Source organism: Rhinatrema bivittatum, chromosome 5 (assembly GCF_901001135.1).
Source record: "Rhinatrema bivittatum chromosome 5, aRhiBiv1.1, whole genome shotgun sequence".
In the NCBI taxonomy this organism is placed as follows: Eukaryota; Metazoa; Chordata; class Amphibia; order Gymnophiona; family Rhinatrematidae; genus Rhinatrema; species Rhinatrema bivittatum.
Window position 1 is genome coordinate 197,437,264 of NC_042619.1, and position 24,748 is coordinate 197,462,011.

The following is a 24,748-nucleotide window of genomic DNA, read 5'->3' on the forward strand; positions in this document are numbered from 1 at the left end:
AATCGCATGCCCCAGCCCTGCCTTGGTTGTTGTAATCAACAAGGACCATGAGCGGGGGGGAAGCTCCAGGGTACATACCCTGTTACAGACATAAATTCCATGTACAGTGATACCAGGGGAGTCAGCAGCCCAAGAAGGATGAAACTATTTGACCACCTCAGCAACTGTTGCTGGTCAGTAGCTATGTCCACAGCCCTGGAGGGAGGCAGACCTGACTGAACCTCTGATACCTGCCCCGAGCAGAGTAAGGGCCGCTCAAGGGCGGGGCGTGGGCTGCATTCCCCTTACTCTCCTGTCCCGTAGGTGATCAAGGGGTAGAGAGGTGCCCACCTACTCCTTTAGTCCATTGGGTGAACACGACTCCCGGGACATGTCCATATCTGACCGCCGAAAGAAAGGGGAGGTTACAGCCTTCTCCACCAGCAGATAGCATAGAAATTGAGAGGACAGTTCTAACACACTGGATTTACCACGACCAATTCAGGATGTACTAGTCTCCTCTAAGAAGCACTCAACTAGGAAGAACTACCAAGTCAAATGGGCCAAATACTCGAGGTGCTACATTATCTTCATTCCTTATACCAAGCAAGCCTAGTGACGGCGTCAGTCAGAGTGCATGTAAGTGTGATTGCAGTGTACCACCTCCCTCAAGATAGCTGTCCAGTATCATGCCACCCACTTGTCTCCAGGTTTATGAGGGGCATTCTCCAGCTGCACCCACCGGTGCCGTGGGATCTTAATCTGATCCTAGAACAGTTGATGCTCCTGCCCTTAGAACCTATAGATAGTAGTTACATGAGGTATCTCTCCTGGAAGGTCCTCTTTCTAGTGGCACTCACCTCAGCAAGGAGAGTCAATGAGCTACAAGCATTAGTTCATTATTCACCATACCTGGAGTTTTACCATGACAAAGTGACAGTAAGGACTCACCTATCATTCCTTCCCAAGGTGGTGTCAGCCTTCCACCTTAATCAGACAATCACACTACCGACCTTCTTTCCGAAGCCACACTGAGCGGAGGCAGAAAAATAGCTTCACATACTGGACTGCAAATGGGCCCCTAGCGTATTACAAATGGCGTATGTAGTCGAACTCCAGAGCCTCTCAACTATTTGTCTCTTTCAACCCGAATGCCCTCGGACTTCCCGTCACCAAAAGGATGTTGTCGTTGTGGATTTCCCAGTGCATCGGGTTCTGTTACGATAAAAGAGCGGAAACTTTGTCTACCGCACCAAAGGCCCACCAGGTCAGAGCAGTGGCAGCCTCTACGGCACACTTGTCTCAAGTGCCTATCCAGGACATATGCAAAGCTGCCACGTGGTCGTCATTACACACTTTCATGACACATTACTGCCTCAACCAGCAAGCAACCACAGACACTGTGCTAGGTTGAGCCATTCTGCTAGTGGGAACAACAAAGGAGACTGTCTGCAAAGGGGTGCCAGGTTGAGCACACCCCCATGCAAGAACCGGTATGGACTACACAGCCAGCACCAGGGGGGTGCTCAACTTTTCAGTTGGGGACTCCCCAGATATCATGGCTAATTCAACCTGCTTATCTGCGGGGAAAAAAGCAAGTTTGCTTACCATAAACGGTGTTTTCCATGGATAGCAGGGTGAATTAGTCATGCTAACCAACCCACCTCCCCGGACAGTCTCCGGACGGTGCAGTTGCAAGCTTGGATAACAGACTGAGGCAGGCTGGGAGCCATATGGTGATGCACACAGAGCTCAACTCTGTGTGTTCTTTGGAGCTCCGCCACCTAGAGGACCGGAAGGACGTTCCTCCAAATATCATGGCTAATTCACCCTGCTATCCACGGAAAACATCGTTTACGGTAAGCAAACTTGCTTTTTTCTGTTGCATGATCTTTTCTGAATCTGAATTGGTTTGGGTATAGAATATGATTGTCTTCTAGATGGTTTTCTAATTGAGATAGCACTGTTTTTTTTCTAGATCTTTTGCAATAAAATGTAAGTTGACTATTGGTCTATAATTGTCCCAATTGTCAATTCTACCAGTTTTGTTTTTTTTAGGATTGGTTTGATCACAGTTTGTTTTGCCCTATAAGGGACAAATCCTTCTGAGAGTGAGTGGTTAATTATGGTTGCGATTGTAGGAGTGATTACACTGTGTACTATTTTCAGGGAACTCACTGGAATTGGGTCACGTAGATGGATAGCTGGCTTAATTTTGGAAATGATTTGATTTATTTCCATTTTAGTAACTATGTTGAATGTGTTCCATTTAGGATGCACATGCTTTTCTTCAGGTTCTTTAGTTGGCGAGCAAGTTGAGAAATGTATTTTTAACTTATTGATTTTATCTAGCAATGAGGTGGCATATTCACTGCAGGCATTCTTTGAGAAGTTGTAGTTACTTGGGATGGACAATGATGGGTCCTTGATTAGGTGTTTTACTGTTTCAAATAGTTATTTGGAGTTAAAAATGACCTGGTGAATCCATTTTGCATAGTAATCTTTCTTTGCTTTATTGATTTGTTCACGATATTTTGCTAGGAGGGATCTGTATTTTCCTAGGAATTCTGCAGATGGGCATTTTCGCCATTGTTTCTCGGATTTTCTCAGTCTCTGTTCAGTTTGTCTTATCTCTTCGTTGTACCATGGTTTCTTTTGTTTAGAGGTGTTCTGTTCATTTTGGATCATTTTTGTGTGTATTGGGCTTAGGGCATTTGCAATATCACGCTGATTCTTTCCCAGGAGTTAAAGCCTGAGGAGGCATTAGTTTGATTAAAATCAATTAGCTTATTTTTTATTGATTCTTCAAGCATATCCAGTTTTATCTTTTTTTCTGAAGGTAAGGTTTGGTTATTATTGAGGTTTGTTTGCTTTCTGTTGAGGAGGGTTATGTTTGCTTCTATTAGTTGGTGATCAGACCAGGGCAATATTTTGTATGAGGATTATTGATTAGACAGTTGTTGGCAAAAATTAGATTTAGGATATGTCCTGCTTTGTGAGTGAATGAATATGTATGTTAGGGAGTTTGTGTGTATGAGAGAGAGAGGATAAAGTGTGCTCCCTCCCTCTCCCCCCCACTAATCCACAACAATCTCAGGGTGACTGGAAATAAAAAATTCCCAGGTATGGAGAACTGGGTTTTGTTTTTACCCCTATTTGTTTAACTATTGGACTTTGTTTGATGTGTCTGCTGTTCTGATGTTTGGTAACATTTTAAAATGATTTTAAAATGAGTTATTAATTATTGAATGTTAGTTCAGCTGTTTTGAAATATGTCTTATTTTTATTTGTATAGTTTCACTATTATGATTTTTATATTTCCTGATTTTGTTTGATAATTTATGAGGAATGAAGCTGTTTGTTTTTTCTATTTTTGAACTATATACAGAGTCTGGCTTATTGCAGTTTCAAGTTCAGTTTTTGCCGTTACGTTCCTATTTTTATATTATGCTCTTTATTCTGCATTTGGTGAGGGTTGTCCTGTGTTCTGCATGTGTGATCTAGGTGAGGTATTGTGCTGGCATGTAGTTTCTGTGTATTTATTTATTTAACGGTTTTATATACCGGTATTTGTGGTGACATATCAGTTTACATATAACTTATAACAAGAGAGAAAATACATTGAACAGTGGGAATGCAACTAGGAAGGGGAATAGGGCTTAAAATAGAACAATGTAACAAGGTGAGAAGTATTTACAGTTTGGGGGCGTCAAATTACTGCCATCAAGGTGGAGAGGGGGGGAGAGGACTGGTGGGGAGGGGGGTGGAGGAGGGGATAGGGGGGTAGGGAGGTTCTTGGGAGATGGTGGGAGAAGCGGCTAATCTGGGAGAGCTTGATTAAAAAAGAAAATGGCTAATCTGGGAAAACTTGTTTAAAAAGCCATGTTTTTAGCTTTTTTTGCTTTTTTTTTTTTTTAATTTTTGCGTACATGTTTTGAGACGAAAGTCCGGGGGCATTGAGTTCCAATGGGTAGGTCCTGCCATAGAGAAGGCTCGCTCTTTTGTGGATATCAGATGATAGGTCCTGTGCGGGGGGATGTGTAGGGTGCCTTTATATGCTGCTCTGGTGGGGCGCCTGGGAGCGTGTAGGCGAATGGAATTATCGAGCCAGTTCATATTGTCATTGTGAATGGTTTTGTGTATAGTAGAGAGTGTCTTGTATAGTATACGGGCGGGAATTGGGAGCCAGTGTAGGTCCTTAAGGATGGGGGTAATGTGATCTGATTTACGAGAGTTGGTTAGAATTCTGGCTGCTGCATTTTGAAGGATTTGTAAGGGTTTGATGGAGGAGTAAAGAATTGCAGTAATCGATTTTTGTGAGGATTGTGGCTTGGAGGACAGTGCAACATCATTAAAGTGGAGGAGGGGTTTTAGATTTTTGAGGACATGGAATTTGAAAAAGGATTCTTTTATGGTGGCATTGATGAATTTTTTAAAATTGAATTGGGCATCTATGGTAACTCCAAGGCTTCGAGCGTGTTGAAGGAAGGTGGTTGTAGTAGCGGGGGTATTCTTGTCAGGAGGGTGCATGGAGATGATGTGTTGGGATCTATAGCAACTTGGCTTGTTCTCTCCTAATAGGAGGTGTGTTGGTGTATAAGGGCCCGTTATAATATTTGCAGTATTTCCTTTTCTGAGGTAGGGTTTTTATTTTTTGAGTGCTGGTAGTTAGTGCAGTTTTAGTTTGGGAGAAGTACTATATTGTAATTCGGTTTACTTATGGCTTTCTGGTGGCCAAGCCTACACCAAACTCATGTTACAATAGGCCTAATACGATATGGGTTCCAAATATCATTTTTTTTAAAAAAAAATTTTTAGGGTTTTCTGGTTGGCACCTCAGCAGTACATTGAAATATAATGTGCATGTTGTGAGAGATTTTTACCTCAAACACTGTACTTTGAATGCCCTTTTCCATATATAATCTGTTACAATAATTGCATAATTTTTTTTAATTGTGTGGAGAGGGCTGGGGGGAGGGGAGTCACACAAGGCTGTAAGCTTTGCCTAGATCAGGGCTTCCCAAACTGTGGGATAGGATCCCAAATGGGATGTCAAAATGTTCAGCTGGGGTCACAAGTGCCTCAAAGGGCACCATATTTCTTTCAAGTACCAGCAGCAGCATTAGTTTTGGAAGTCAGTGTAGCGCCTGTGAGCCAGCACACACTTGCAGGCCCTGCAGCAGCCCTGCCCTTGCATGAGTTTCTGTGGTAACAGAAAGCCCTAAACAGGAAGGGATCCAGGCTGCTACAGGGCCTGTGAGCTTGCACTAGCTCACAAACCCTAAGCTGACTTTCATTACTAATATTGCCGCTGCTTGCACAGGCCAGTAGAGATTGCCACTTCTCCTGTCCCCTCACCCACTACTGAACCTACATTAAAAAAAAAAATGTTGCCCCTGTCAGCAGCCTGCACTCTCTTCCCAACAGTTGTCATCCATCTTTGGCCCACGGTCAAAAGGGAAATGTTGCTGATCTTGACCAGGGGAAGGTTTAGAGAAGGGACTGTTTGAATCAGATGCAGGAGGGCTTTGAGGGTAGGATCACCTGGAGAGGAGAATTGGCCGTGGAGGTTTAGGAAGGTATGACAGAAGATCAAATGGGGGATATAGGGTGGGAGGGGATTAACTAGGAGGTGAAAAAAGGGTTGAAGGTGAGGCTGGGATGTGTTCCTTCTTGTCTGGGGAAAGGTGAAGACTTCACCAGTGTACACTTTTCCACTGCTGTCCCTGATTTCCAGAACAGTTTAGAAGTTGCTTCAGGACCACGGGCATGTGATCCACATAGTTCCAGCATGGCCCAGAAAGATCTGGTATGCGTATCTCATATGATTCTCTATGTCTCCTCCATGATATTTAGGGTCCGATCCGTCCCTGCTGACACAAGAAGACCAATGTTTACTCCATCCCCCATCTGTGGGATCTCAGTCTCACAGCTTGAATATTGAACATGTAGTAATGGCTATCCTTGCCTTGCCAGAATCCATAGAAGAGGTCTTGCTTTCTGCTAGAAAGACATCTACTCAGTGAAGCTATACCTTTTTAAATAGAGCAGATATTCTGTGACATGATTTTGGCTGCTAGGTAGCTCCCTTGCCAATGGAGCTCTCACTGGGCCACGTTCTGCCCTGCTCTAGCCTTTGCCTTGAAGGTTGCATAACTCCACAAGGCCAGCCCTATAAGAACCACCCTCACAGATAGCTCTGTACCTCATCATTGCTTCACCTGGACAACCTTGCGCTTGTACCTGTTACTATGTGGCCTTCGCAGCCTTCTTCCCTTGCCTTGTTTCAATGTGGCCTGTTGAGGCCTTCTTGTCTAGACCTATCTTGTCCTTGCTTGTTTGTTTTCCCTAGTTCCTCTCTGGGCCTCCATGTGACCTTGTCTGTTGCCTGTCTAGACCCTCCCTTTCACCTCTGTTACAGTTTAGCACCTCTGTTCCTGCCTGTGTGTGTTACTCTGTTCTTGCCTGTGCATTTTACCTTGTTCCTGTCTGTGTGCTTTTCCCTGATCTAGCTTTGTCTTTCCGTGCTTCTGTCCTGCCCAGCCTTATTTCCCTGTCCTACTTTACCTTGTCTCCCAGTCAGCCTCCCTCAGACTAATCTTCTATTGCTGACTTGGACTGACTTTTGCCCTTGCTTGCTATTTTCTGCTTTCCTTGTCCTCTGCCTGGACTTCACTCTTGCTTATTCTCTACCTGCCTCTCCCTTGGCCTGGACACTGATCTTGCTTGACCATAGCCTGCCATGCATCTGGCCAGGCAGAAGACCCTGCCCTACTCTGCTATAGAGCCCTGTATTGCTCCTGCTGGAGGAATACCCAACTCCAGCCTGCCTGATCGTGTCACACTATGGTGTTGTCAAAATGGGCTTGATCCTTTTCATTGCAAGCTACTCTGATTTTTATCTTACTTGCACGTCTTCTCAGCCTCTGGGCTTGCTACAGCTTCGGTGAAAGTTCACATGAGTGCCATGGTGGCTTACAGTGTCTTGGTCGATAATAAACCAATTTCAGCTCATGCCTCCCATCTCCAAATTCATAAAGGGATTGTGGAATCTGCATCTGCCAATTCAGAAACCTCCAGTACCATGAGATTTAAATGCTGTATGTCAGCGTCTCATGGATCCACCGTCTGAGACATTGTACGCCACGTCACTCAAATATTTGACATGGAAAGTGGTTTTTCTAATAGTGATATCCGCCCAACGTGTCAGTAAACCTCAAGCCCTTGTACACTATACTTCTTATTTGCTTTTCTTCTACAATAGAGTCCTGCTGCACATTCATCCAAAGTGTGGTAAATTTTGAATGGAAGTATTGAGGCTTCTACCCTTAGCAGAATTTAAAACCAGGGAATCCTGCCTGGATAAAATATCCCACTTCCACTTCTATTTCCCTACCCTTTCTGCCTTGAGACAAAAAGTTTACTTTCAGAGGTGTGTTCGAATCTACCACAGAAATTTTTTATTAACCTTTAATTCTTGCAGCACATCATGCATAAATAAACCAGTCAGTTTATTGTAAAAATATTTTCTTTATTTCACAGATACAGAAAGGCATGAATAAATATCTCTAAATGACTAAGAATCACTTTTATGTTCAAATCTTAACTTTACCAGAGTATATCCTACAATCAATGCAAGAACCATTAATAAGGAAATTGAAATTATTAATATCAGATAAATGTCTATTAATGTCATCTTTTTAGAAATTAATACATTTCTAATACATCTGCCAATGTAGAAACAATAGCAATTTAAAGGTTCTCATATACTTGAATAAAAAATTATATTTACCAATTTTCTGAAGCACCCCGCTCTGTGTCTCTCTCAATCACGTGCGAAGAAAGTCTAAGTAGCACCTCTCCCTCTCCCTCAAACTGCCACTGTTTTATACACTTAAGACCCTTTGATCCAGGGTCGCTGTTACACTTCCATCAACACATCTAAATTTTATTCTGTTTATAGCTTCGCCCATTTTTGATTTTTAATTGGATTTCTTTTGTAGTTCTAAGAGAAAATCTTTTTCACTCCCTTCTGTCACACTTAATTGGCTGGCCATCTGTTTTTAGGGTGGTCAATCATGACACCTGCTTTAGGATGCTCAATGTCATAAAATGCAGGTGCTTTCTTACTTGAGATAAGAGAAAGTGGTAAACAACTGTACTCTCAAAGTCTGAAAGTGGGACAAAGGTGAAATCTTGAGGTTTTAAGTAGGGGAAAGGTGAAAGCTATGTGCTGAAGCTTTTTCAGCACAGCCATGACCAATGTCATGGCTTTTAAAAGTAAAGGCTTATGGGTATTAAATGCTAACATGTTTCTTTATGGCTAATTGATTACTGACTTCACTAAATATAAGTAATTATCAATAAAGCACAAAATATTAAGATATTTTCTGACACCCCCCCATGGAGTCAGTAAAACAAATACTAGACATAGCTAGGTACATATAAATCAGTAAGGCACTAATAAGCCTGGGGGAAAATAATCACACAATAAACTACATATAATAAGTTGTGTCAGTGCTCAACATTGCATAGATACAAGTGAAAATCAAATGTAATAATACAAGTGTAATAAAAATTGGTTACATTACCAAATTGAATATAAAGAGATATGAGTTGACAAATCTGAGTTAGTTTCTAATAATAACCAGATATAAAGAGTTTCTCAATATTTCCTTATGGGAAATAGAGAACATTCATACCCAGGGAATGTAAATTTTAAATTTGAAGCTACTCATCCAGTCAAATAAGATGAGGGTTCATAATTAAAATAATCTTTATGGGTCAGAAATCTGTGATGTGTCATCACTGATTCCATCATGTGTAGGGATCTGTGGGCATTAAATGCCTATTATACTTACCAATTGACGAGCTACGATCCTGAAATGGCAAGGTGCATTTTGAATAAGACACATACCAGTCCAGTCAATAATAGACAGTTATTCACAGTTCTCAGTAGATCCAGCCGGATCAGACGTTTCAGATATCTGTGAAGTCAGTCTGACTAATTATAGATATTGGAATCTGTTTGCTCGCCTTCCACTGCTGGTCTAGTCGGAGCAGAATCTTGAGTAGGATTTGGTTGCTGATGTTGGAGAATGACTGATTGATCATCCTCAGAGGAGAGAGCTGCATTCAGCCAAAGCATAAAGTCTTGTCCTTCGTCTGTTAGAGAATTAGCCGGAGCAAGGTGTATTGGATCTAATTCTTCATCCGTCACAAAAGACGGTGGACTAGGTACTGGAAACCAATTCGAGCTTAACCCCGGGCTGGAGGCTCTTGAATTTCCATCTGAAGCAACAGGATTGGCATTTGATAGGCCATGTCCATATCCTAATTGATATTCTGCCAAAGAGTAGATATTGAAGTAGCAGGGCACAAGTTCCCAGGGAGCACACTGACAAATGTGAGCACTCAAGGTTCTTCGTAGTGCTTCACGAACAGATGCCAGTCTTCTTGGCCAAGTCCAGCAATAGGAATATTGTGGGAACTTAAATAAAATATCACAGTTTTTATGCAGATAATAAGGTGCACATGTATCAGGATTGTTTTCTGAATACATCCAGCTTCCATAATCAGCATACTCATTTATGAGATCAGGTCCCAGGCAGACAATCATCGCATTCTTCCTAGGATTAGCTGGAATATGTATCTTTGAGTTTACACCTGCCATTTCTGGTTCGCTGCTCTTCGTTCTAATTTCTCTTAAGACAGAAGAAAAGAACACCAATTATTACTATGATTCCCAGGATTAATGGGAATAAATTGATCCCTAAGTCATGAAGGAGTCCACCTGCCCCTTCCATTATGGTTTTAACTACACCAACAGCTGTTTTAGCTATTCCACCCACTAATCCAGAAAAAGCACGACCCAGGGCATTTGAAAATACCTCTGGCTTCAGTAGCTCGTCTAGGATCAGCTCCCATTCACTAGCTGTTAGTTCTATCATTCTCAGATGCTGTAAAAACTCATCCTCTGACATTAACCAAAGTGAAGACAAATTTCTTAATAATACATTTACATTTAAAACATGAGTCAATAACATTTTTAACTCAGTGAATTGTACTGGTTTAAATTCCATGTACTTTATTGTTTCAGTTAACCGGGCACTAAGTGTAGGATAAAACTCCCACGGTCCACACTTAATGACAGATAGTGCAGTAACTAAATACAATATTCCCGGTTGAAACCCACACTGTGCTTTGTTTGACCGAAGGATATAAGATCCATTGGGTAATTTCAAAAAAACTTCTACTAGAGGACCGGGATTCGGTTCTAGAGGACAATCAGCTTCTCCCTCTAGTGTGAGGCAAGTATTAGAGACCTGCACCAGGGAATTACACACAGTTACAGGAACTTTGTGACAACCTTGTGCTATGATCCAGTGATAACCAGCATTATTAATACACAAGTGGGTTGGTTCAAAGATTTTAATTGTTTTAATCCAGGTGTTGCTTCCATTTGAGCTTTCCAAGAACTGACCAAAGTTCTGGATTTCCCAGCAACGTTTATAGACCTGAGTAGTGATTGGGAGAAAGATACGTCTGACCCCTTGTACTAGGGTTGAACCTAAGGTTGCCCATGGTTCTTTTCCCATTTCATGTTTGCTGACCTGCAAAATAACTTGTGAAGCCTCAACATGGGCATACTGAATTTGCTCAGCTGTGAGGTTTATTTCCTCTAATATTTTTCCCAATTGAAGGTCTCCCCATTTGGGTTTTGGGGAAGTAAGACCATCAATAAAGTGAGTAAGCTGTTCTATTCTTGCTAGAACCTGTATTTTCTCATCAGTTGTGGATATGGCATCAATCCCTAACTGTAAGGTTTGAGCTAAGTAATCCCTTAATTGAAAAATACCTGCTCTTAGCTGATATTCATTGGATTGAATACCTTTTATAGCAGTTTTAATTCTATCATTAAGATTAAGGAATGTATTTTGAACCTCCTGTTTCAAAGCATTCCTGCGTTTTCTGTTGGCTGTTCTCATCACCCAAGCGGGCAAGGGAAATGAGTCATTCAGCCATTTTGTCTGTACAATTAAATCTAACACAGAAGTAACCTGAGTGTCATTTAACCCCTCAGCTAAACCCCTGATACAGGCAGCGGTCAAAGACCGGCCTAGCACAGGTGCATTTTGAAAAAAATTAGCCTCCTGAGTAAAGAAGGGTCCCCATACCCTATTAGAAAACCTTTTATTACAAAGATTAACCTGATATTGCCAACTAGGGCAACAAAAGCAATTTGTCTGGGTGGACGAGGAACGGGTACAAAAGAATGGATTATTCCCACACGCATTATTCCACAAAGATAAATTATAAAAAGAAATTCCACGCCAATGTGTAAAAGAGACAGGCAATTCATCACAAAAGACATGATAATGTGTACTATTTAAAAACAGAATTTCATAAGGTAGTCTACAAACATAAGACAGAGAGTCCTTAATCATTGGAAGGGGGAATCCTGTATCCTCTCCCCCCCATGTGGAATAATTAGCGTAAGAAAGAGTTACCTCAGGAAAGATGTCCATCCAGGAGAAAATGAGACCTTTAATCAAACCTGAAAATTCATAATTAGAGCCAGACAAGGAGTCCTCCAGAGGCACCTTCGAAAGGGGATTGATGCAGGCACAAGATCCATTATGAAAACAAGGACGAAGGGCAAACAGCCGCTGGAACTGTTCAGAAGCACCAATATGTGGTTGAGAGCAGTGCTGCAGTTTCCAGGATGGAGTTTCAAGGATCCCAGTAAGATTGACACTCACTGCTCTGAAACCCAGGAACAAGTTCTGATATCTAATCGAACAGAACTCTGCACGGAAGCCATCAAGAGGAGATTCCGAAGTGATGGAAGAAAGCTGCAGGGAGGAACGCTCCAGCTGCAGAAACAGAGCAACAAGTCTGGACTCTAGACCCGCAGGCAGGGACTCCGGAGAGATGCCTTGCCAAACCTGGTGAGTGTAAAACCTGAAAGGAACATCAATATGCAATAAAACAGGATCTTGCACCAGCCAGCCATGGTATGGAACAAGAATAACACCAGAAGGCAAAGGCACTGCCAGAAGAGACAAAGGCTCAGAAGGTGAGCGCTTACTGACATGTGAGTGTGAATAACGGAGCTCCTGTGAAGCTGCGGGAGAAAAGGTGGAATGCAGCTGGGTATTAGATAAGAGATAAAATAGTGAGATAGGAGATGCAATAATTAAAAGCACCCAGCAAGCAATAACATACTTACAATAAGGTCTGTAAAAAAGAAACACAGCATGCAAAAAGGTACTGATTGGGGAACAAACCATACAGCATGCAAGCAAAAGCTTCTGCTGAAAGCGAGTGAAACATGGAGGACGCTCAGATGCGGGACAAGCTACACTGAGAACGACCTGATCTTCCTGCTCCGGGGTAGGCACAGCCATGTCACCGCTGAGAATGACATCAATTGCTGGAGCAGTGGGAGCGCTGGGCAGCGGTAGATCATCCTGACCCATTGGCATCAGTGGAAACTGCGGATGCAGCAGAGGCTGGGGGTTGAACCGAGGCTCTGGTACCGGAAAACCCCAATGTCTCGGATACCAACTTGACATCTCTAATGGACACAACTTTCCTATTCTTTGGATCCTCAGAGTCAGAAAGCAACAGTCCCGAGTCACCTAGAAATTCTGTAACAATAAAGGGATTAGACCAGTATGGTTCTAAAGAGCCACGAACATGCGTTTTGCTCAAAACTACGGAACCAATCTGAAAAGGATTTGGACTCCGAGAGGCCTTGTCAGAAGTAACCATAGCTTCTGAGGAGGCCATATTTTCAAGCATAGAGAACCCAAAGAGAGACATAGCGGGAGCTTCATGATTGGCAGTGATGGTACTATTAATCCGGATTTGGATCTCCGGAAGATGAAGGTACCAATTACTGGGGTTAGATTGCAATGCAAAAATTTGCAGACTACGCTTAACCTCACCATTAATCCTTTCAACCATTCCATTAGATTCTGGACGATGTGGGTAGGAGAATCGATGAGTAACGCTATGATCAGCACAAAAGGTCTCAACCTCAGCATTTTTAAAGGCTGGACCGCCGTCTGTGCAAAGAAACTGAAAAGGCAAAATACCAAATACAATAGCCAGACGGTTAACAGTTACAATAGCAGTAATGCGTTTCTGTGCAAATAGAAACACAAAGCCAGTAAAGGAATCAAGTACAACCAAAATATGTCTGTAACCACGGGAAGAAGTAAGGGGACCAACATGATCCATATAGACCACCTGCCCTGGTCTAATTCCCCGTGGAAGTGTCCCTTCAACATAAGGGTGTCCAGTCCGTTTGGGATTTGTGCGCTGACAATCCAAACAGTCACTGACCATTTTCTTTGCCTGACTTCTAGTCAAAACCCCATCTGAATGCTGGCACAAAGTAGCCGCATTCAAATGTAAGGAGCCATGCCTAGCAAGACGTGCCCTTACAGTTATCTCTTGCTGAGAGGCAGCCAATTTAGCTGCTTCATCTGCCAAAGAATTGTAACGAGAGTACCAGCCCACGGTCTGGTGAGCAGGCACATGCAAGACAAGCACCTGCACAGTAAGTTTCTGTGAAATAGAAAAAATTAATCTCCAGTGAGCTCTGTGTGCAATAGGCTTGCCTGTAACATCTAAAAAGTCACTGTTTTCCCACACTTTCATATGTGAATTAAACCCAGACACCACATATGTAGAATCAGAACAAACCATAACGGATCTTTCAGGATCCAAATTGGGCGTCTGCTCAATATGTGTCAAAGCCTTTTGAAAGGCAATCAGCTCCGCCTGCTGTGAACTCATATCACCTAATCGCCATGTATGTGTGGCAAAGACTTTCCACTGACCCCTTTTATTAGGAGTTAAAATAACATTAGCCGCACCAGCAAAAAATGCAGTAAGATAGTCACCCGAGGGTGTGGCAGAACCATCAGTAAAAATTACCAATTGAACCTTCTGATAAATAGGAGGAAGGAGCCTATCCGTCTCAGTAGTTAAGCAAAGATCCTCACAAGTTAAAATAATGTCAGAATCAGCCAAACCATTCTGATAATGGAATTGCACATCGTCTCTATATTGATCAGCACGCCATTGCACCCAGCGTGTGGAGAGAGCCCTACTCTCTGGGAGGGAATGGCGAGTGACAGCCTGTAACTGAGGAATCCCAGTATAACAATGAATAATCTTACCCTGAGCAAGAGCAGAGACTTTAGACAGGCAATATCTGACAGCCGTCAGTGTACGCTCCACAACATTAAATTTCCTCTCAGGCTGAGAGAAAGTATGTGTAATATAACATATGGGCTGAGATTCAGCATGGTTACTGATTGTAGCCAAGAAATGAGAGTCAGAAACCTGCAACGTGACATCTAAATCTTTAGATGATTTACGGTGCGCCAAAGGGGCTGAAACTTTGACAGCCTCTTGCAGCGCTCTCAAACATTCAGAATGAACAGCAGTCCAATCACGTGCCACAACGGCATCTCCTTTAAGCAAATCATACAAGGGGGCTGCTAATGAGGCAAAACTAGGCACAGTTTTACGTGCAAAATTAAGTGTCCCCATGATTACTTGCAATTGGCGAGATGTCTTAGGCACCGGGAAGGATATAATCTTTTCTTGGAGGGTGGGGGCAAGGCTAGCACCTGCCACCCCGATTAAAAATCCCAGAAACTTAACTTCCTCAAAACCAATTCTGGCTTTGGCAAAATTAACTACAAAGCCTTCCTCACCCAGTACCTGTATTAGTTTAACAACAGAATCCCAAAGCTCATCCAGCTTATCAGAAGCCAGATATATATCATCAACATAAGGAACAGCATTATCAATGTTATGTCGCTGAAGGAGTTCTTCAACGGCAGCAGAAAATAAAACAGGGGAATTTTTAAAACCCTGAGGGAGCCTGGTATACTGATACTGCTTACCCCTGAATGTGAATGCAGTGACAGGGGAAGTGCTAATCGGAATACTCCAAAAACCATTAGCTAGATCCAAGGTGGCTTTCCACCTAGGACGTGGCAAATTATCAATTGTAGATGCAGGATTCAACGTCTGAGCCGCAACTGTCTCAGAAGAGGCGTTAAGTACTCTATAGTCAATGACCATACGAGTACTCCCATTTGGTTTGGGCACAGGAAGGAGGGGTGAATTAAATTCAGAATATTCCTCAATTAAAACACCCTGAGTAAGTTTCTGAGAAATAATAATATTTAAATCATTGTAGAATTTCTTATGGACAGGATACTGTTTTTGAGGACTGAAAGGCTTATTTAAAACTATCTCTATCGGCTTAGGGGTCTGCACTAAACCAGTGTGGGTATGATAGAGCTGAACGACTCCTAACTTAAGCCATTCAGTAAACAAATTCTGCAGCTCAGCCTCTCCAATGATGGATTTGAGCTGAGGAGAAATTGAAGCTTTTACAGCCTCAAAGCCATAAAGGGGGTCCTCCAACATCATAGAAGGCAAAACAGGCACAGCAGCCTGTGTGAAATAAATTGCAAAAGGATCCTCCTCATCAAATAAACATGCCACTTTTATGGTACGGGACCCTTTGAAGTAAGGGGAAAAGATTTCTACAGTCGCTAAGGGAGCTTGAGACTGCTTCCCTGCAAACATAGTAATTGTGACATTTTCATTTAAATATTGAATTGTATCCCATTCTCTAGTCAGGATATTAATTGTAGTACCTGAGTCCATCATGCCCACAAATAGATCACCCTGCTCCCTATTCTGGATCCACAGGGGGTTTAGACGTGGAGCCAGCATTGCCATGGAAAGTGGCTCGCTTCACAGGCTTTTTGTGAGAAGAAGGGGGAGGGCGGTCTGCCTTAGTTACAGCTCCGGACACCGCTGGAGGTTTCTCAGGAGCTGGAAAGCGGGCAGGAGGGGTCCCACGATTATCCCTCACAGGATAGCGGGGAACCCACCCAGTATTAGAGGGATTTCGTGGAGGGGGGGGTGTATAATCCTGTCTAGAATTCCCAAACCCCCTATTGTCCCTCTGATTTCTATCCTGGGAAGAAGGATTCCTAAAATGAAAACTCACCCGTCTTGAAGTTTTCTCAGGCTGAGTGCGCTGGATCTCCCTGCCCCTTTCCCTGGGTCTGTCAGACCCTGGCTGAGCCTGTTTAAGTGGCTTAGAAGGTATTAATGGACGACCAGCCGCCTCGAAGACTTGCTGGATAATGAATGGGAACTGCTCATGTCGATCTGCCGGGGCCAATGCACTTAAACGATTACTAAGATCAATACGAATAGAGGTATCAGGCATGACGTCTTTTAAAATCTCCCATACTTGATCAAAATTACTCATAGTAACCAGCATGCCAAGAGAATATGCAGCTGAAATACCAAACTTGTGCAAAATATGACGCAGCACTTCACCGAGATTTGTGATTAACGGTTTCCCAAATATCGAACGATAAGTCCACCCGTAATAACTCCCCCAACTTTCGCAGAATGAGGGGGGAGGAACCAAATTCTGTGGCATCAGAGTAGAAATAATATAATGTCTGGTACGAGAATTACAGGCACCAGTGACAGCTTCAAGCGCGACTAGTCTAGTGGCCAGATGTTCAGGTATCAGATTAACATCAGCTGGAAGCGTCCCCAAAGCCCGCCTTACTCTATCTGCTTTTCGATCAATCTCACTACGGGTCCCGAATTCTCCAGGCGTCCCCAAAGAAAACGAGGTTTGTCCGTAATGATCTCTGAGCGTTTGAAAGCAGTGCAATAGGGCATTGTAAAACGCATTCATTTTCCCTGCCGGAATTTGATCCACAGGCGGGGCATCAAAGGACAAAATAGCATCAAGAGGCGGACGCGGTTCAGTGAACGCCAAGCCCCCTCTTTTTTCAGAAACCGGAATTACCGGATTCTCTACAAATAAGCATTTACCAAGTGAAAAAGACATCTGACAATCAGGGAGAGCAAAAGGAACAAAATCCTCTTCCGCTCTTCTATTTAGCCCCTGGTGTCTGCCCTGTGCAGTAAGAGCTTTTAAACGACAAATGTCAACATGAAAGCACGGTGACGAGTCACTGGCCACTTGTAAATGCAGGACAAAGGACTGATCTTCCCTGATATGATTGGCTTCAACCCACTTACGGAACGTTGCTTCTTGAGAAGCTCTAATTCTATAAGGGTCAGCCATTGCAACCAATTATAAAAACTGCTGCAAAAGGCAAAATTACATGACTGGAAAATAATATTTAATTCTACAGGAGATTTAAACCACGTTGGGCGCCATGTGGTAAATTTTGAATGGAAGTATTGAGGCTTCTACCCTTAGCAGAATTTAAAACCAGGGAATCCTGCCTGGATAAAATATCCCACTTCCACTTCTATTTCCCTACCCTTTCTGCCTTGAGACAAAAAGTTTACTTTCAGAGGTGTGTTCGAATCTACCACAGAAATTTTTTATTAACCTTTAATTCTTGCAGCACATCATGCATAAATAAACCAGTCAGTTTATTGTAAAAATATTTTCTTTATTTCACAGATACAGAAAGGCATGAATAAATATCTCTAAATGACTAAGAATCACTTTTATGTTCAAATCTTAACTTTACCAGAGTATATCCTACAATCAATGCAAGAACCATTAATAAGGAAATTGAAATTATTAATATCAGATAAATGTCTATTAATGTCATCTTTTTAGAAATTAATACATTTCTAATACATCTGCCAATGTAGAAACAATAGCAATTTAAAGGTTCTCATATACTTGAATAAAAAATTATATTTACCAATTTTCTGAAGCACCCCGCTCTGTGTCTCTCTCAATCACGTGCGAAGAAAGTCTAAGTAGCACCTCTCCCTCTCCCTCAAACTGCCACTGTTTTATACACTTAAGACCCTTTGATCCAGGGTCGCTGTTACACTTCCATCAACACATCTAAATTTTATTCTGTTTATAGCTTCGCCCATTTTTGATTTTTAATTGGATTTCTTTTGTAGTTCTAAGAGAAAATCTTTTTCACTCCCTTCTGTCACACTTAATTGGCTGGCCATCTGTTTTTAGGGTGGTCAATCATGACACCTGCGTTAGGATGCTCAGTGTCATAAAATGCAGGTGCTTTCTTACTTGAGATAAGAGAAAGTGGTAAACAACTGTACTCTCAAAGTCTGAAAGTGGGACAAAGGTGAAATCTTGAGGTTTTAAGTAGGGGAAAGGTGAAAGCTATGTGCTGAAGCTTTTTCAGCACAGCCATGACCAATGTCATGGCTTTTAAAAGTAAAGGCTTATGGGTATTAAATGCTAACATGTTTCTTTATGGCTAATTGATTACTGACTTCACTAAATATAAGTAATTATCAATAAAGCACAAAATATTAAGATATTTTCTGACAAAAGTTCCTGTCGATGGTCATATTGGCCTTCCATCTCAATCATTCTAGCCTACTTTCTTTCCCCATCTACATGCACATGTTGGGAAAAAATTGCTCCATACTTTGGAATGTAAACGGGCTTTCGTCTTTTACAAAGGAGGACTCAGCCCCATCATCGGGCCCCCATCAGCTTCTTTGTCTCTGTGATCCAAATATATTGGGTACCCTGGTGACCAACCGCACCTTATCCAACTGGATAACAGCTTGCATTCAACACTGTTATGCTGCAGCAATATTTAACCTTATTAATTCAGTCAGTGCTCATCAAGTGAGAGCTATGGCTGCTTCCATCACTCATTGCAGATGTCTGGAGGACATCTGCAAGGCTGCCACGTGATTGTCTATATACACATTCACTTCACACTTCTGTCTGGACAATTTTTCAAAGGTTGACAGGGGTTTGGACAAGCATTATTGCATAATGTAGTCCATACATTGTCTACTCTTCATGATGGAATCTGGGTTACTCATTAAGAAAATACTCTGCTGCAACCCTCAGCTTGGGATGCTCCACATGTAATGGCTAATTCAGCCTGCATATCGACAGAAAAAGGAAGTTTGCTTACTGTAAATGGTGTTTTCTGTAGATAGCAATTAGCCATGGAATGCCCACCCTCTTCCCTGGAGAGTTGACTACCTGGCTAGTTAGCTCTGTAACTGACTGAAGAGACATAGGAACTCCTGCACATGCTCAGTAGATGCTGCCAGATGATGTCACCCACATATAATGGCTAATTCATCCTGCTATCTATGGAAAATACCATTTATGGTATGCAAACTTGTGTACCAGTGCTCAACTTTTCCCCTTCAGTGCAGCAAGACCAGTGGGGCTGTTGAGCGATAAGGATGCACCAAGCTAGAAGTTTTTAGTAACCTACATAAGCATATTAATGTTAAAATCAAACTGCCTAATTTGTTCCTAACAATCAGGTTTAATTTACACACCTAGTTTATTATTTTAAATTGTTACTGTACTATGATGGCACAAAAGTAATTTGTAATTTATACCACCCATATTTCTCTTTATCGTGCCCTTCTGTAAACCGTTGTGATGGTATTTAACTTAACGACGGTATAGAAAATTTTTTAAATAAATAAATATTCTGCTTTTCAGGCATTTCCCTGTCCCCAGAGGGCTCACAATCTGTTTGTTTGTACCTGAGGCAACAGAGGATAAAGTGATTTGCCCAAGGTCACAAGGAGTGGCAGTGGGATTTGAACTCTGGTTATCCTGGTTTCAGCCCACTGCTCTAACCACTTGGCTACTGGTCCACTGTGGCCTAAAGATAACAAACAGGCCAGAGGAGGCATGGTGGAGCTCATCCTGCTGTGGCCGAGAGAGAGTGTGTGTGTGTGTGTGTGTGTGAGGGAGAGAGAGAGAGAGAGAGTGGGAGTGTTTGTGAGAGCATGGGCTTGTGTAAGAGAATAAACATGTTAGTGTGTGTGAGACAGAAGATAAAGTTTGTGTGGCCCCCACCTCCTCCAATCCATGACAATTTCAGAGTGACTGAAAATTAAAAGATCCAAGGAATGGAATGCAGGAGGATTTTTAATCCTTATTAGTTTTATTTGATGTTTCTGATGTTTTGAAATATTTTATTTGTGTTTTTGGAAAATTATAACATTTTTTAATCATTGGATGTTTTATTCATCAGATGTTTTAAAATATTTATTTTTTTTAGTAGTATGGTTTTATTATAATTCATGATTTATATTTCTTGATTTTGTTTGATATTTTGTGAGGAATGATTATGCTGTTCTGTATACAGCATCTGGCTTGTTGCATTTCCAGTTCAGTTTTTGTCTGCACATTTCTGCTTATGCTATATGTCTGTTTATTCTGTATTTGTCTCCAAAAGTTAATTGACACCTGTGGGTATATTTTGTGTAATCTATGAGGTGCTAAATATAATCTGAATAAGATCTTGTATCCATTTAATGCCATCAAATGATTTAAACATAGTTTTGCTGGGTGGCTAAAACTGGCCAGGGCTTTCTTTATTGCATACATTTCTTTTAATGTTTTTTAGCCATGTTGCCAGGTACAGTTAATGACAGGCCAAGGTATGCATAGTCTAGGGGTGTGCTCTGTTTCATGGTTATTTCTTTTGGAGTTTTTTTTGGCGCAGTTCTACTGGTGATGTGTGATCCGAGGTTATATGATTGATAGAAAATGAAAAAATGACTTTTTATTCTGTAGCTGCAGCATTTCTATATCTAGAGAAGGTGTATTTCTATATTTCTAAGGCCAGCACTGGTGTGGTAGGGAATGGGGCGCATGCTGAGGTCAGGGGGAAGTGTGTCCACCCCCGCTAATCCATGCCAATCTGAAGGGTGGCAGTGTCAGCCTTTCTCTCTCATCCTCCAAGTCTGACTTCTTTACTCTTTCCCTCGGGGTGGGGAGCCATCAATGATTTTCACACAGGGCACCTCGGCCAGAAGAGCGAGGAGGCCTGGTGGGGCAGCAGCAGACCCCATTCTGCTGCTGCCCAAAGAGCTCACAGGGGTAATGTAACCAAACATTTTTACTCACAAACAAAATTTTTGCTCATATCAGCCCAATCCTTAGAGGAGAACATTGCTCATAAATAGCCCAGTTTAGTCATAAATACAACAGTTATACACCAGTATTGCTTGAGTGTAAAATCTGCATCAGATTTATCAATTTAAACAAATCCCATTGTTTTCAAAGGGAAAACGGAAAAACACTGGTGCAAAACTACATACCTTTAATAAATAAGCCCCTTTGTATCCATCTTTTATACATATGTATAGGATTTATTTTCAGTAGCCTCTACATAGCATTCATAGATAAATTGTGAATTATTTTCTGCACACAAGTTTGTTGCTATTTTGATTTTAGCTATTTTGCTCACAGGCCATGTCATCCTTTAAGGTTGAGTGTGTTGTACATGAAAAGTTAAGAATTGGAGAGTCTCCAGTATGGGAAGAAAATGAAGGAAGTCTGCTTTATGTAGATATCACAGGACAGAAGGTTTGCAGGTGGAATGCAACCTCCAATCATCTGGAAAATGTATCTGTTGGTAAGTCAGAGCTTTAAAAATCCTGTTGAATGACAACTTCTTTTCCCCTTTATTAGTCGTGTCTTGAGTCTTAAGTATGAAGACTATTTTTCTCCATCAATTGTTCAAACTGCATAGTCAACTTACCTTTTAATGTAGAAAGACTTTTATGTTTTTAAAAGAAAATTTCAGTTCAATATTTCTCATAGGACATTTGCCTGACAGTAGGAATTAAAGAGTATGCATCTTTTATTGTGGCTGATGTTATAACAGTGTGGCAAAAATCTGTGCTAAATTTTAAATTTTTAGTGCAAAAATGTTTAACTACTATGGTAAAAAAAAAAAAATAAATTACTTCCAATGCACCCAGTAGTTAAAAAAAAATCAGCACTAAAAAAAGAGTGCATCATCAGATTACTATATAACAAACCATTAGTAAGATTGCTTGTTAATAGGCAACTGAACTTCTTAGATGAACCTGACAAGGATGCCCTTTATCACCATTACTTTATATTTAAACCTTTGCTTAGCATGATTTTGATATAGGTGAAAAATAAAGAAATAAATGCAAAGCTAAGAGAAATGTCATCTTTTCAAGGAATTGAGAGTGGGAATAAAGAGCTTGCAGATGATATGTTTCTTTATATTAATAACCTAAGAAATTTGCTAGCCAATTATTATTCAAATGTTAGTCATTTGGTGCTTTTTCTGACCTCAAAATAAAAACAAATCTGAAGCATTGCTTTTAGATAACAATTTAATAGATACTTTGCAAGACCACTGAAATGGTCTACAAAATTTAATAGATACTTTGTAGACCACTGAAATGGTCTACAAAACAACATAACGTACTTGAAAATAAGAAATGGAAAACAGATTGACATAAAAACCTTAAGAGTTGACATACTGGTCAGACCAAAGGTTCATTAAGCCCAGTATCCTGTTTCCAATCCCGGTCACAACCTCCTGGCAGGATCCTCAAAGAGTGATAGATTCTATGCTGCTTATCCTAAGGATAAGTAGTGAATTTCTCCAAGTCCACCTTAATGATGGTTTATGGACTTCCAGGAACTTTTCCACACCTTTTTTAAACCCAGCAACACTAACAGCTTTTACCACATCTCTAGCAACGCATTAAAGAGCGTAATTATAAGTTGAGTAAAAAAATATTTTTTCCTATTAGTTTTAAATGTATTATCTAGTAACTTCATTACATGTCCCCTAATCTATGTACTTTTTGAAAGATTAAATAATCGATTTGCGATTACTTGTTCTACTCTGCTCATTATTTTATAGACCTCTATCCCCTCAGCCATCTCTTCTCTAAACTGAAGAGACTTCACCAGTTTATCTTTTCCTCATAGGGGAATCATTTCAACCCCTTTATCATTTTTAGGCATCCTTCTCTGTACCTTTTCTAATTCTGCTATATCTTTTTTTGAGATGTGGTGACCAGAATTGCACACAATAATCATGAGGCATTATGATATTCTCTGTTTTATTCTCCGTTCCTTTCCTAATAATTCCTAGAATTCTGTTTGGTTTCTTGGCTGCCTCTGTACACTGAACCAAAGCTTTCAACATCATATCCACGATAACGCCTAGATCCTTTTCCTGGGTGGTGACTCCCAATGTGGAACCTTGTGTTATGCAGCTATAATTTGGGTTGCTCTTTCCTATGTACATTACTTTGCACTTGTCCACATTAAGTATCATCTGCCATTTGGATGCCCAGTCTCCCAGTCTCACTAGGTCCTCTTGCAATTTCTCACAATTCTCTTGTGATTTAATAGCTTTGAATAATTTTGTATCATTGGCAAATTTGATTGCCTCTGTTGTTGTTGTTACCATTTCCACATATAAATATGTTGAAAAGCAATAGTCCCAGTACCATTTAGCCCTACTCTGTTTTCTATCTTTTAACTAGTTTTCAATCCATAGTAGAACATTGCCTCCTGTCCCATGATTTTTTTTAAATTTCTTCAAGCGTCCCTAAAGTAGTTTGTGAAATGCTTTCTGAAAATCCAGATACACTATATCAACTGGCTCACCTTTGTCCATTGACTTATTTATGCCTTAAAAAAAGCATAACAGATTGGTGAAGTGAGACTTCCCTTGGCTCAATCATATTGGCCTTGTCCCATTAAACTATATATACACAGTATGTTCAGTAATTTTGTTCTTTAGAATAGTTTCAACCATTTTTCCTGGCACTGACATCAGACTCACTGGTCTATAGTTTTCTGGAATCCTTTTTAAAAATTAGTATTACGTTGGCCACCCTCCAGTCTTCAGGCTTAGTCTGTAGCTGATTTCAATGATAGTTTACAAATTACTAATAGTAGGTCTGCAGTTTCATTTTTCAGTTCATACATCCCAGAGTGCCAAAAGATTTGCTACTCTTTAGTTTGTCAATTTGCCATGGTACATATTCCAGGTTTACTGAGATTTGTTTCAGTTCCCCTGACTCATCACCATTACATATCATTTCTAGCATGGTTATCTCCCTTACATCTTCCTCATTAAAGACCAAAGCAAATACTTCATTTAGTCTCTTTGCTATGGCCGTGTCCTCCCTTAGTGCCTCTTTTACCCCTCGATCTTCTATTGATCCAACGGACTTCTCACAGTCTTTTTGCTTCGAATGTACCTAAAATGATTTTATGAGATTTTGCTTCCACAGCAAGCAAATGTTCCTTTTGTCATTCTTATCAATGCTTTGCATCTAACGTTCCAGTGCTTATGCTGTTTTCTATTTTCTTCATTTGTATCCCTTTTTCAGTTTTGAAAGATGTTCTTTAGCTAGAATAGCCTCGCTCAAATCATCGTTTAACCATGCCGGCAGTTGTTTGGCCTTCCTTCCACCTTTTTTAATGCATGGAATACATCTGGTCTGGGTTTCCAAGATGGTATTTTTAAATAATGTCTATGCTTAATGCTGCTGCTTTAAGTATTGTTGTTATTTTATGATGTATTTTTGTATGTTGTGCATTCTGTGAATGTTTTTTATTTTTGTAAACCGCCCTGATCTAAAAATATAAAAAAGACAGTATATAAAGAAAGTAAATAAATAGTTTCCTAACCATTTTCCTCATTTTATCAGTCTCCCTTTTAAAAGTTAAATGCTAGAGCAGTAGATTTTCTTCCTCCAGTTATCAAGGCAATAATGAACATAGCATGATCTAGTGTGATAAGTGGCCCCAACACCATTACCTCTCACATCAAATTTGTTCCACTAAGGATTAGGTCTAAAATTGCTCCCCCTCTTGTCAATTCTTGAACCAGTTGCTCCATAAGGCAGTCATTTATTTATCTAGAAACTTTACCTCCTTAGCATATCCTGA

At 41.0% G+C, this 24,748-nt stretch overlaps 2 protein-coding genes across 8 annotated transcripts in view; one reads left to right on the forward strand and one right to left on the reverse strand.

Annotated features, from left to right (window-relative positions):
- RGN (regucalcin) overlaps positions 1-24,748 on the forward strand; it is a 121,827-nt gene that overhangs the window by 26,782 nt on the left and 70,297 nt on the right. For 6 of the 7 annotated variants that reach the window (XR_003856979.1, XR_003856978.1, XR_003856980.1 and 3 more), the window contains one exon: positions 21,260-21,425. The exons of the other annotated variant lie outside the window; for it this stretch is intronic. The gene's annotated coding sequence lies outside the window, so the exon portion shown is untranslated. The remainder of the gene's footprint in view (positions 1-21,259; positions 21,426-24,748) is intronic. 7 annotated transcript variants of the gene reach the window in all.
- On the reverse strand, positions 8,255-12,440 carry LOC115092301. The gene is made up of 2 exons (XM_029603066.1): positions 11,490-12,440; positions 8,255-9,683 (listed from the first exon to the last, which is right to left on the reverse strand). The coding sequence occupies exons 1-2, from the start codon at positions 12,387-12,389 to the stop codon at positions 9,675-9,677; spliced, it is 909 nt and encodes a 302-aa protein (XP_029458926.1). The 5' UTR covers positions 12,390-12,440; the 3' UTR covers positions 8,255-9,674.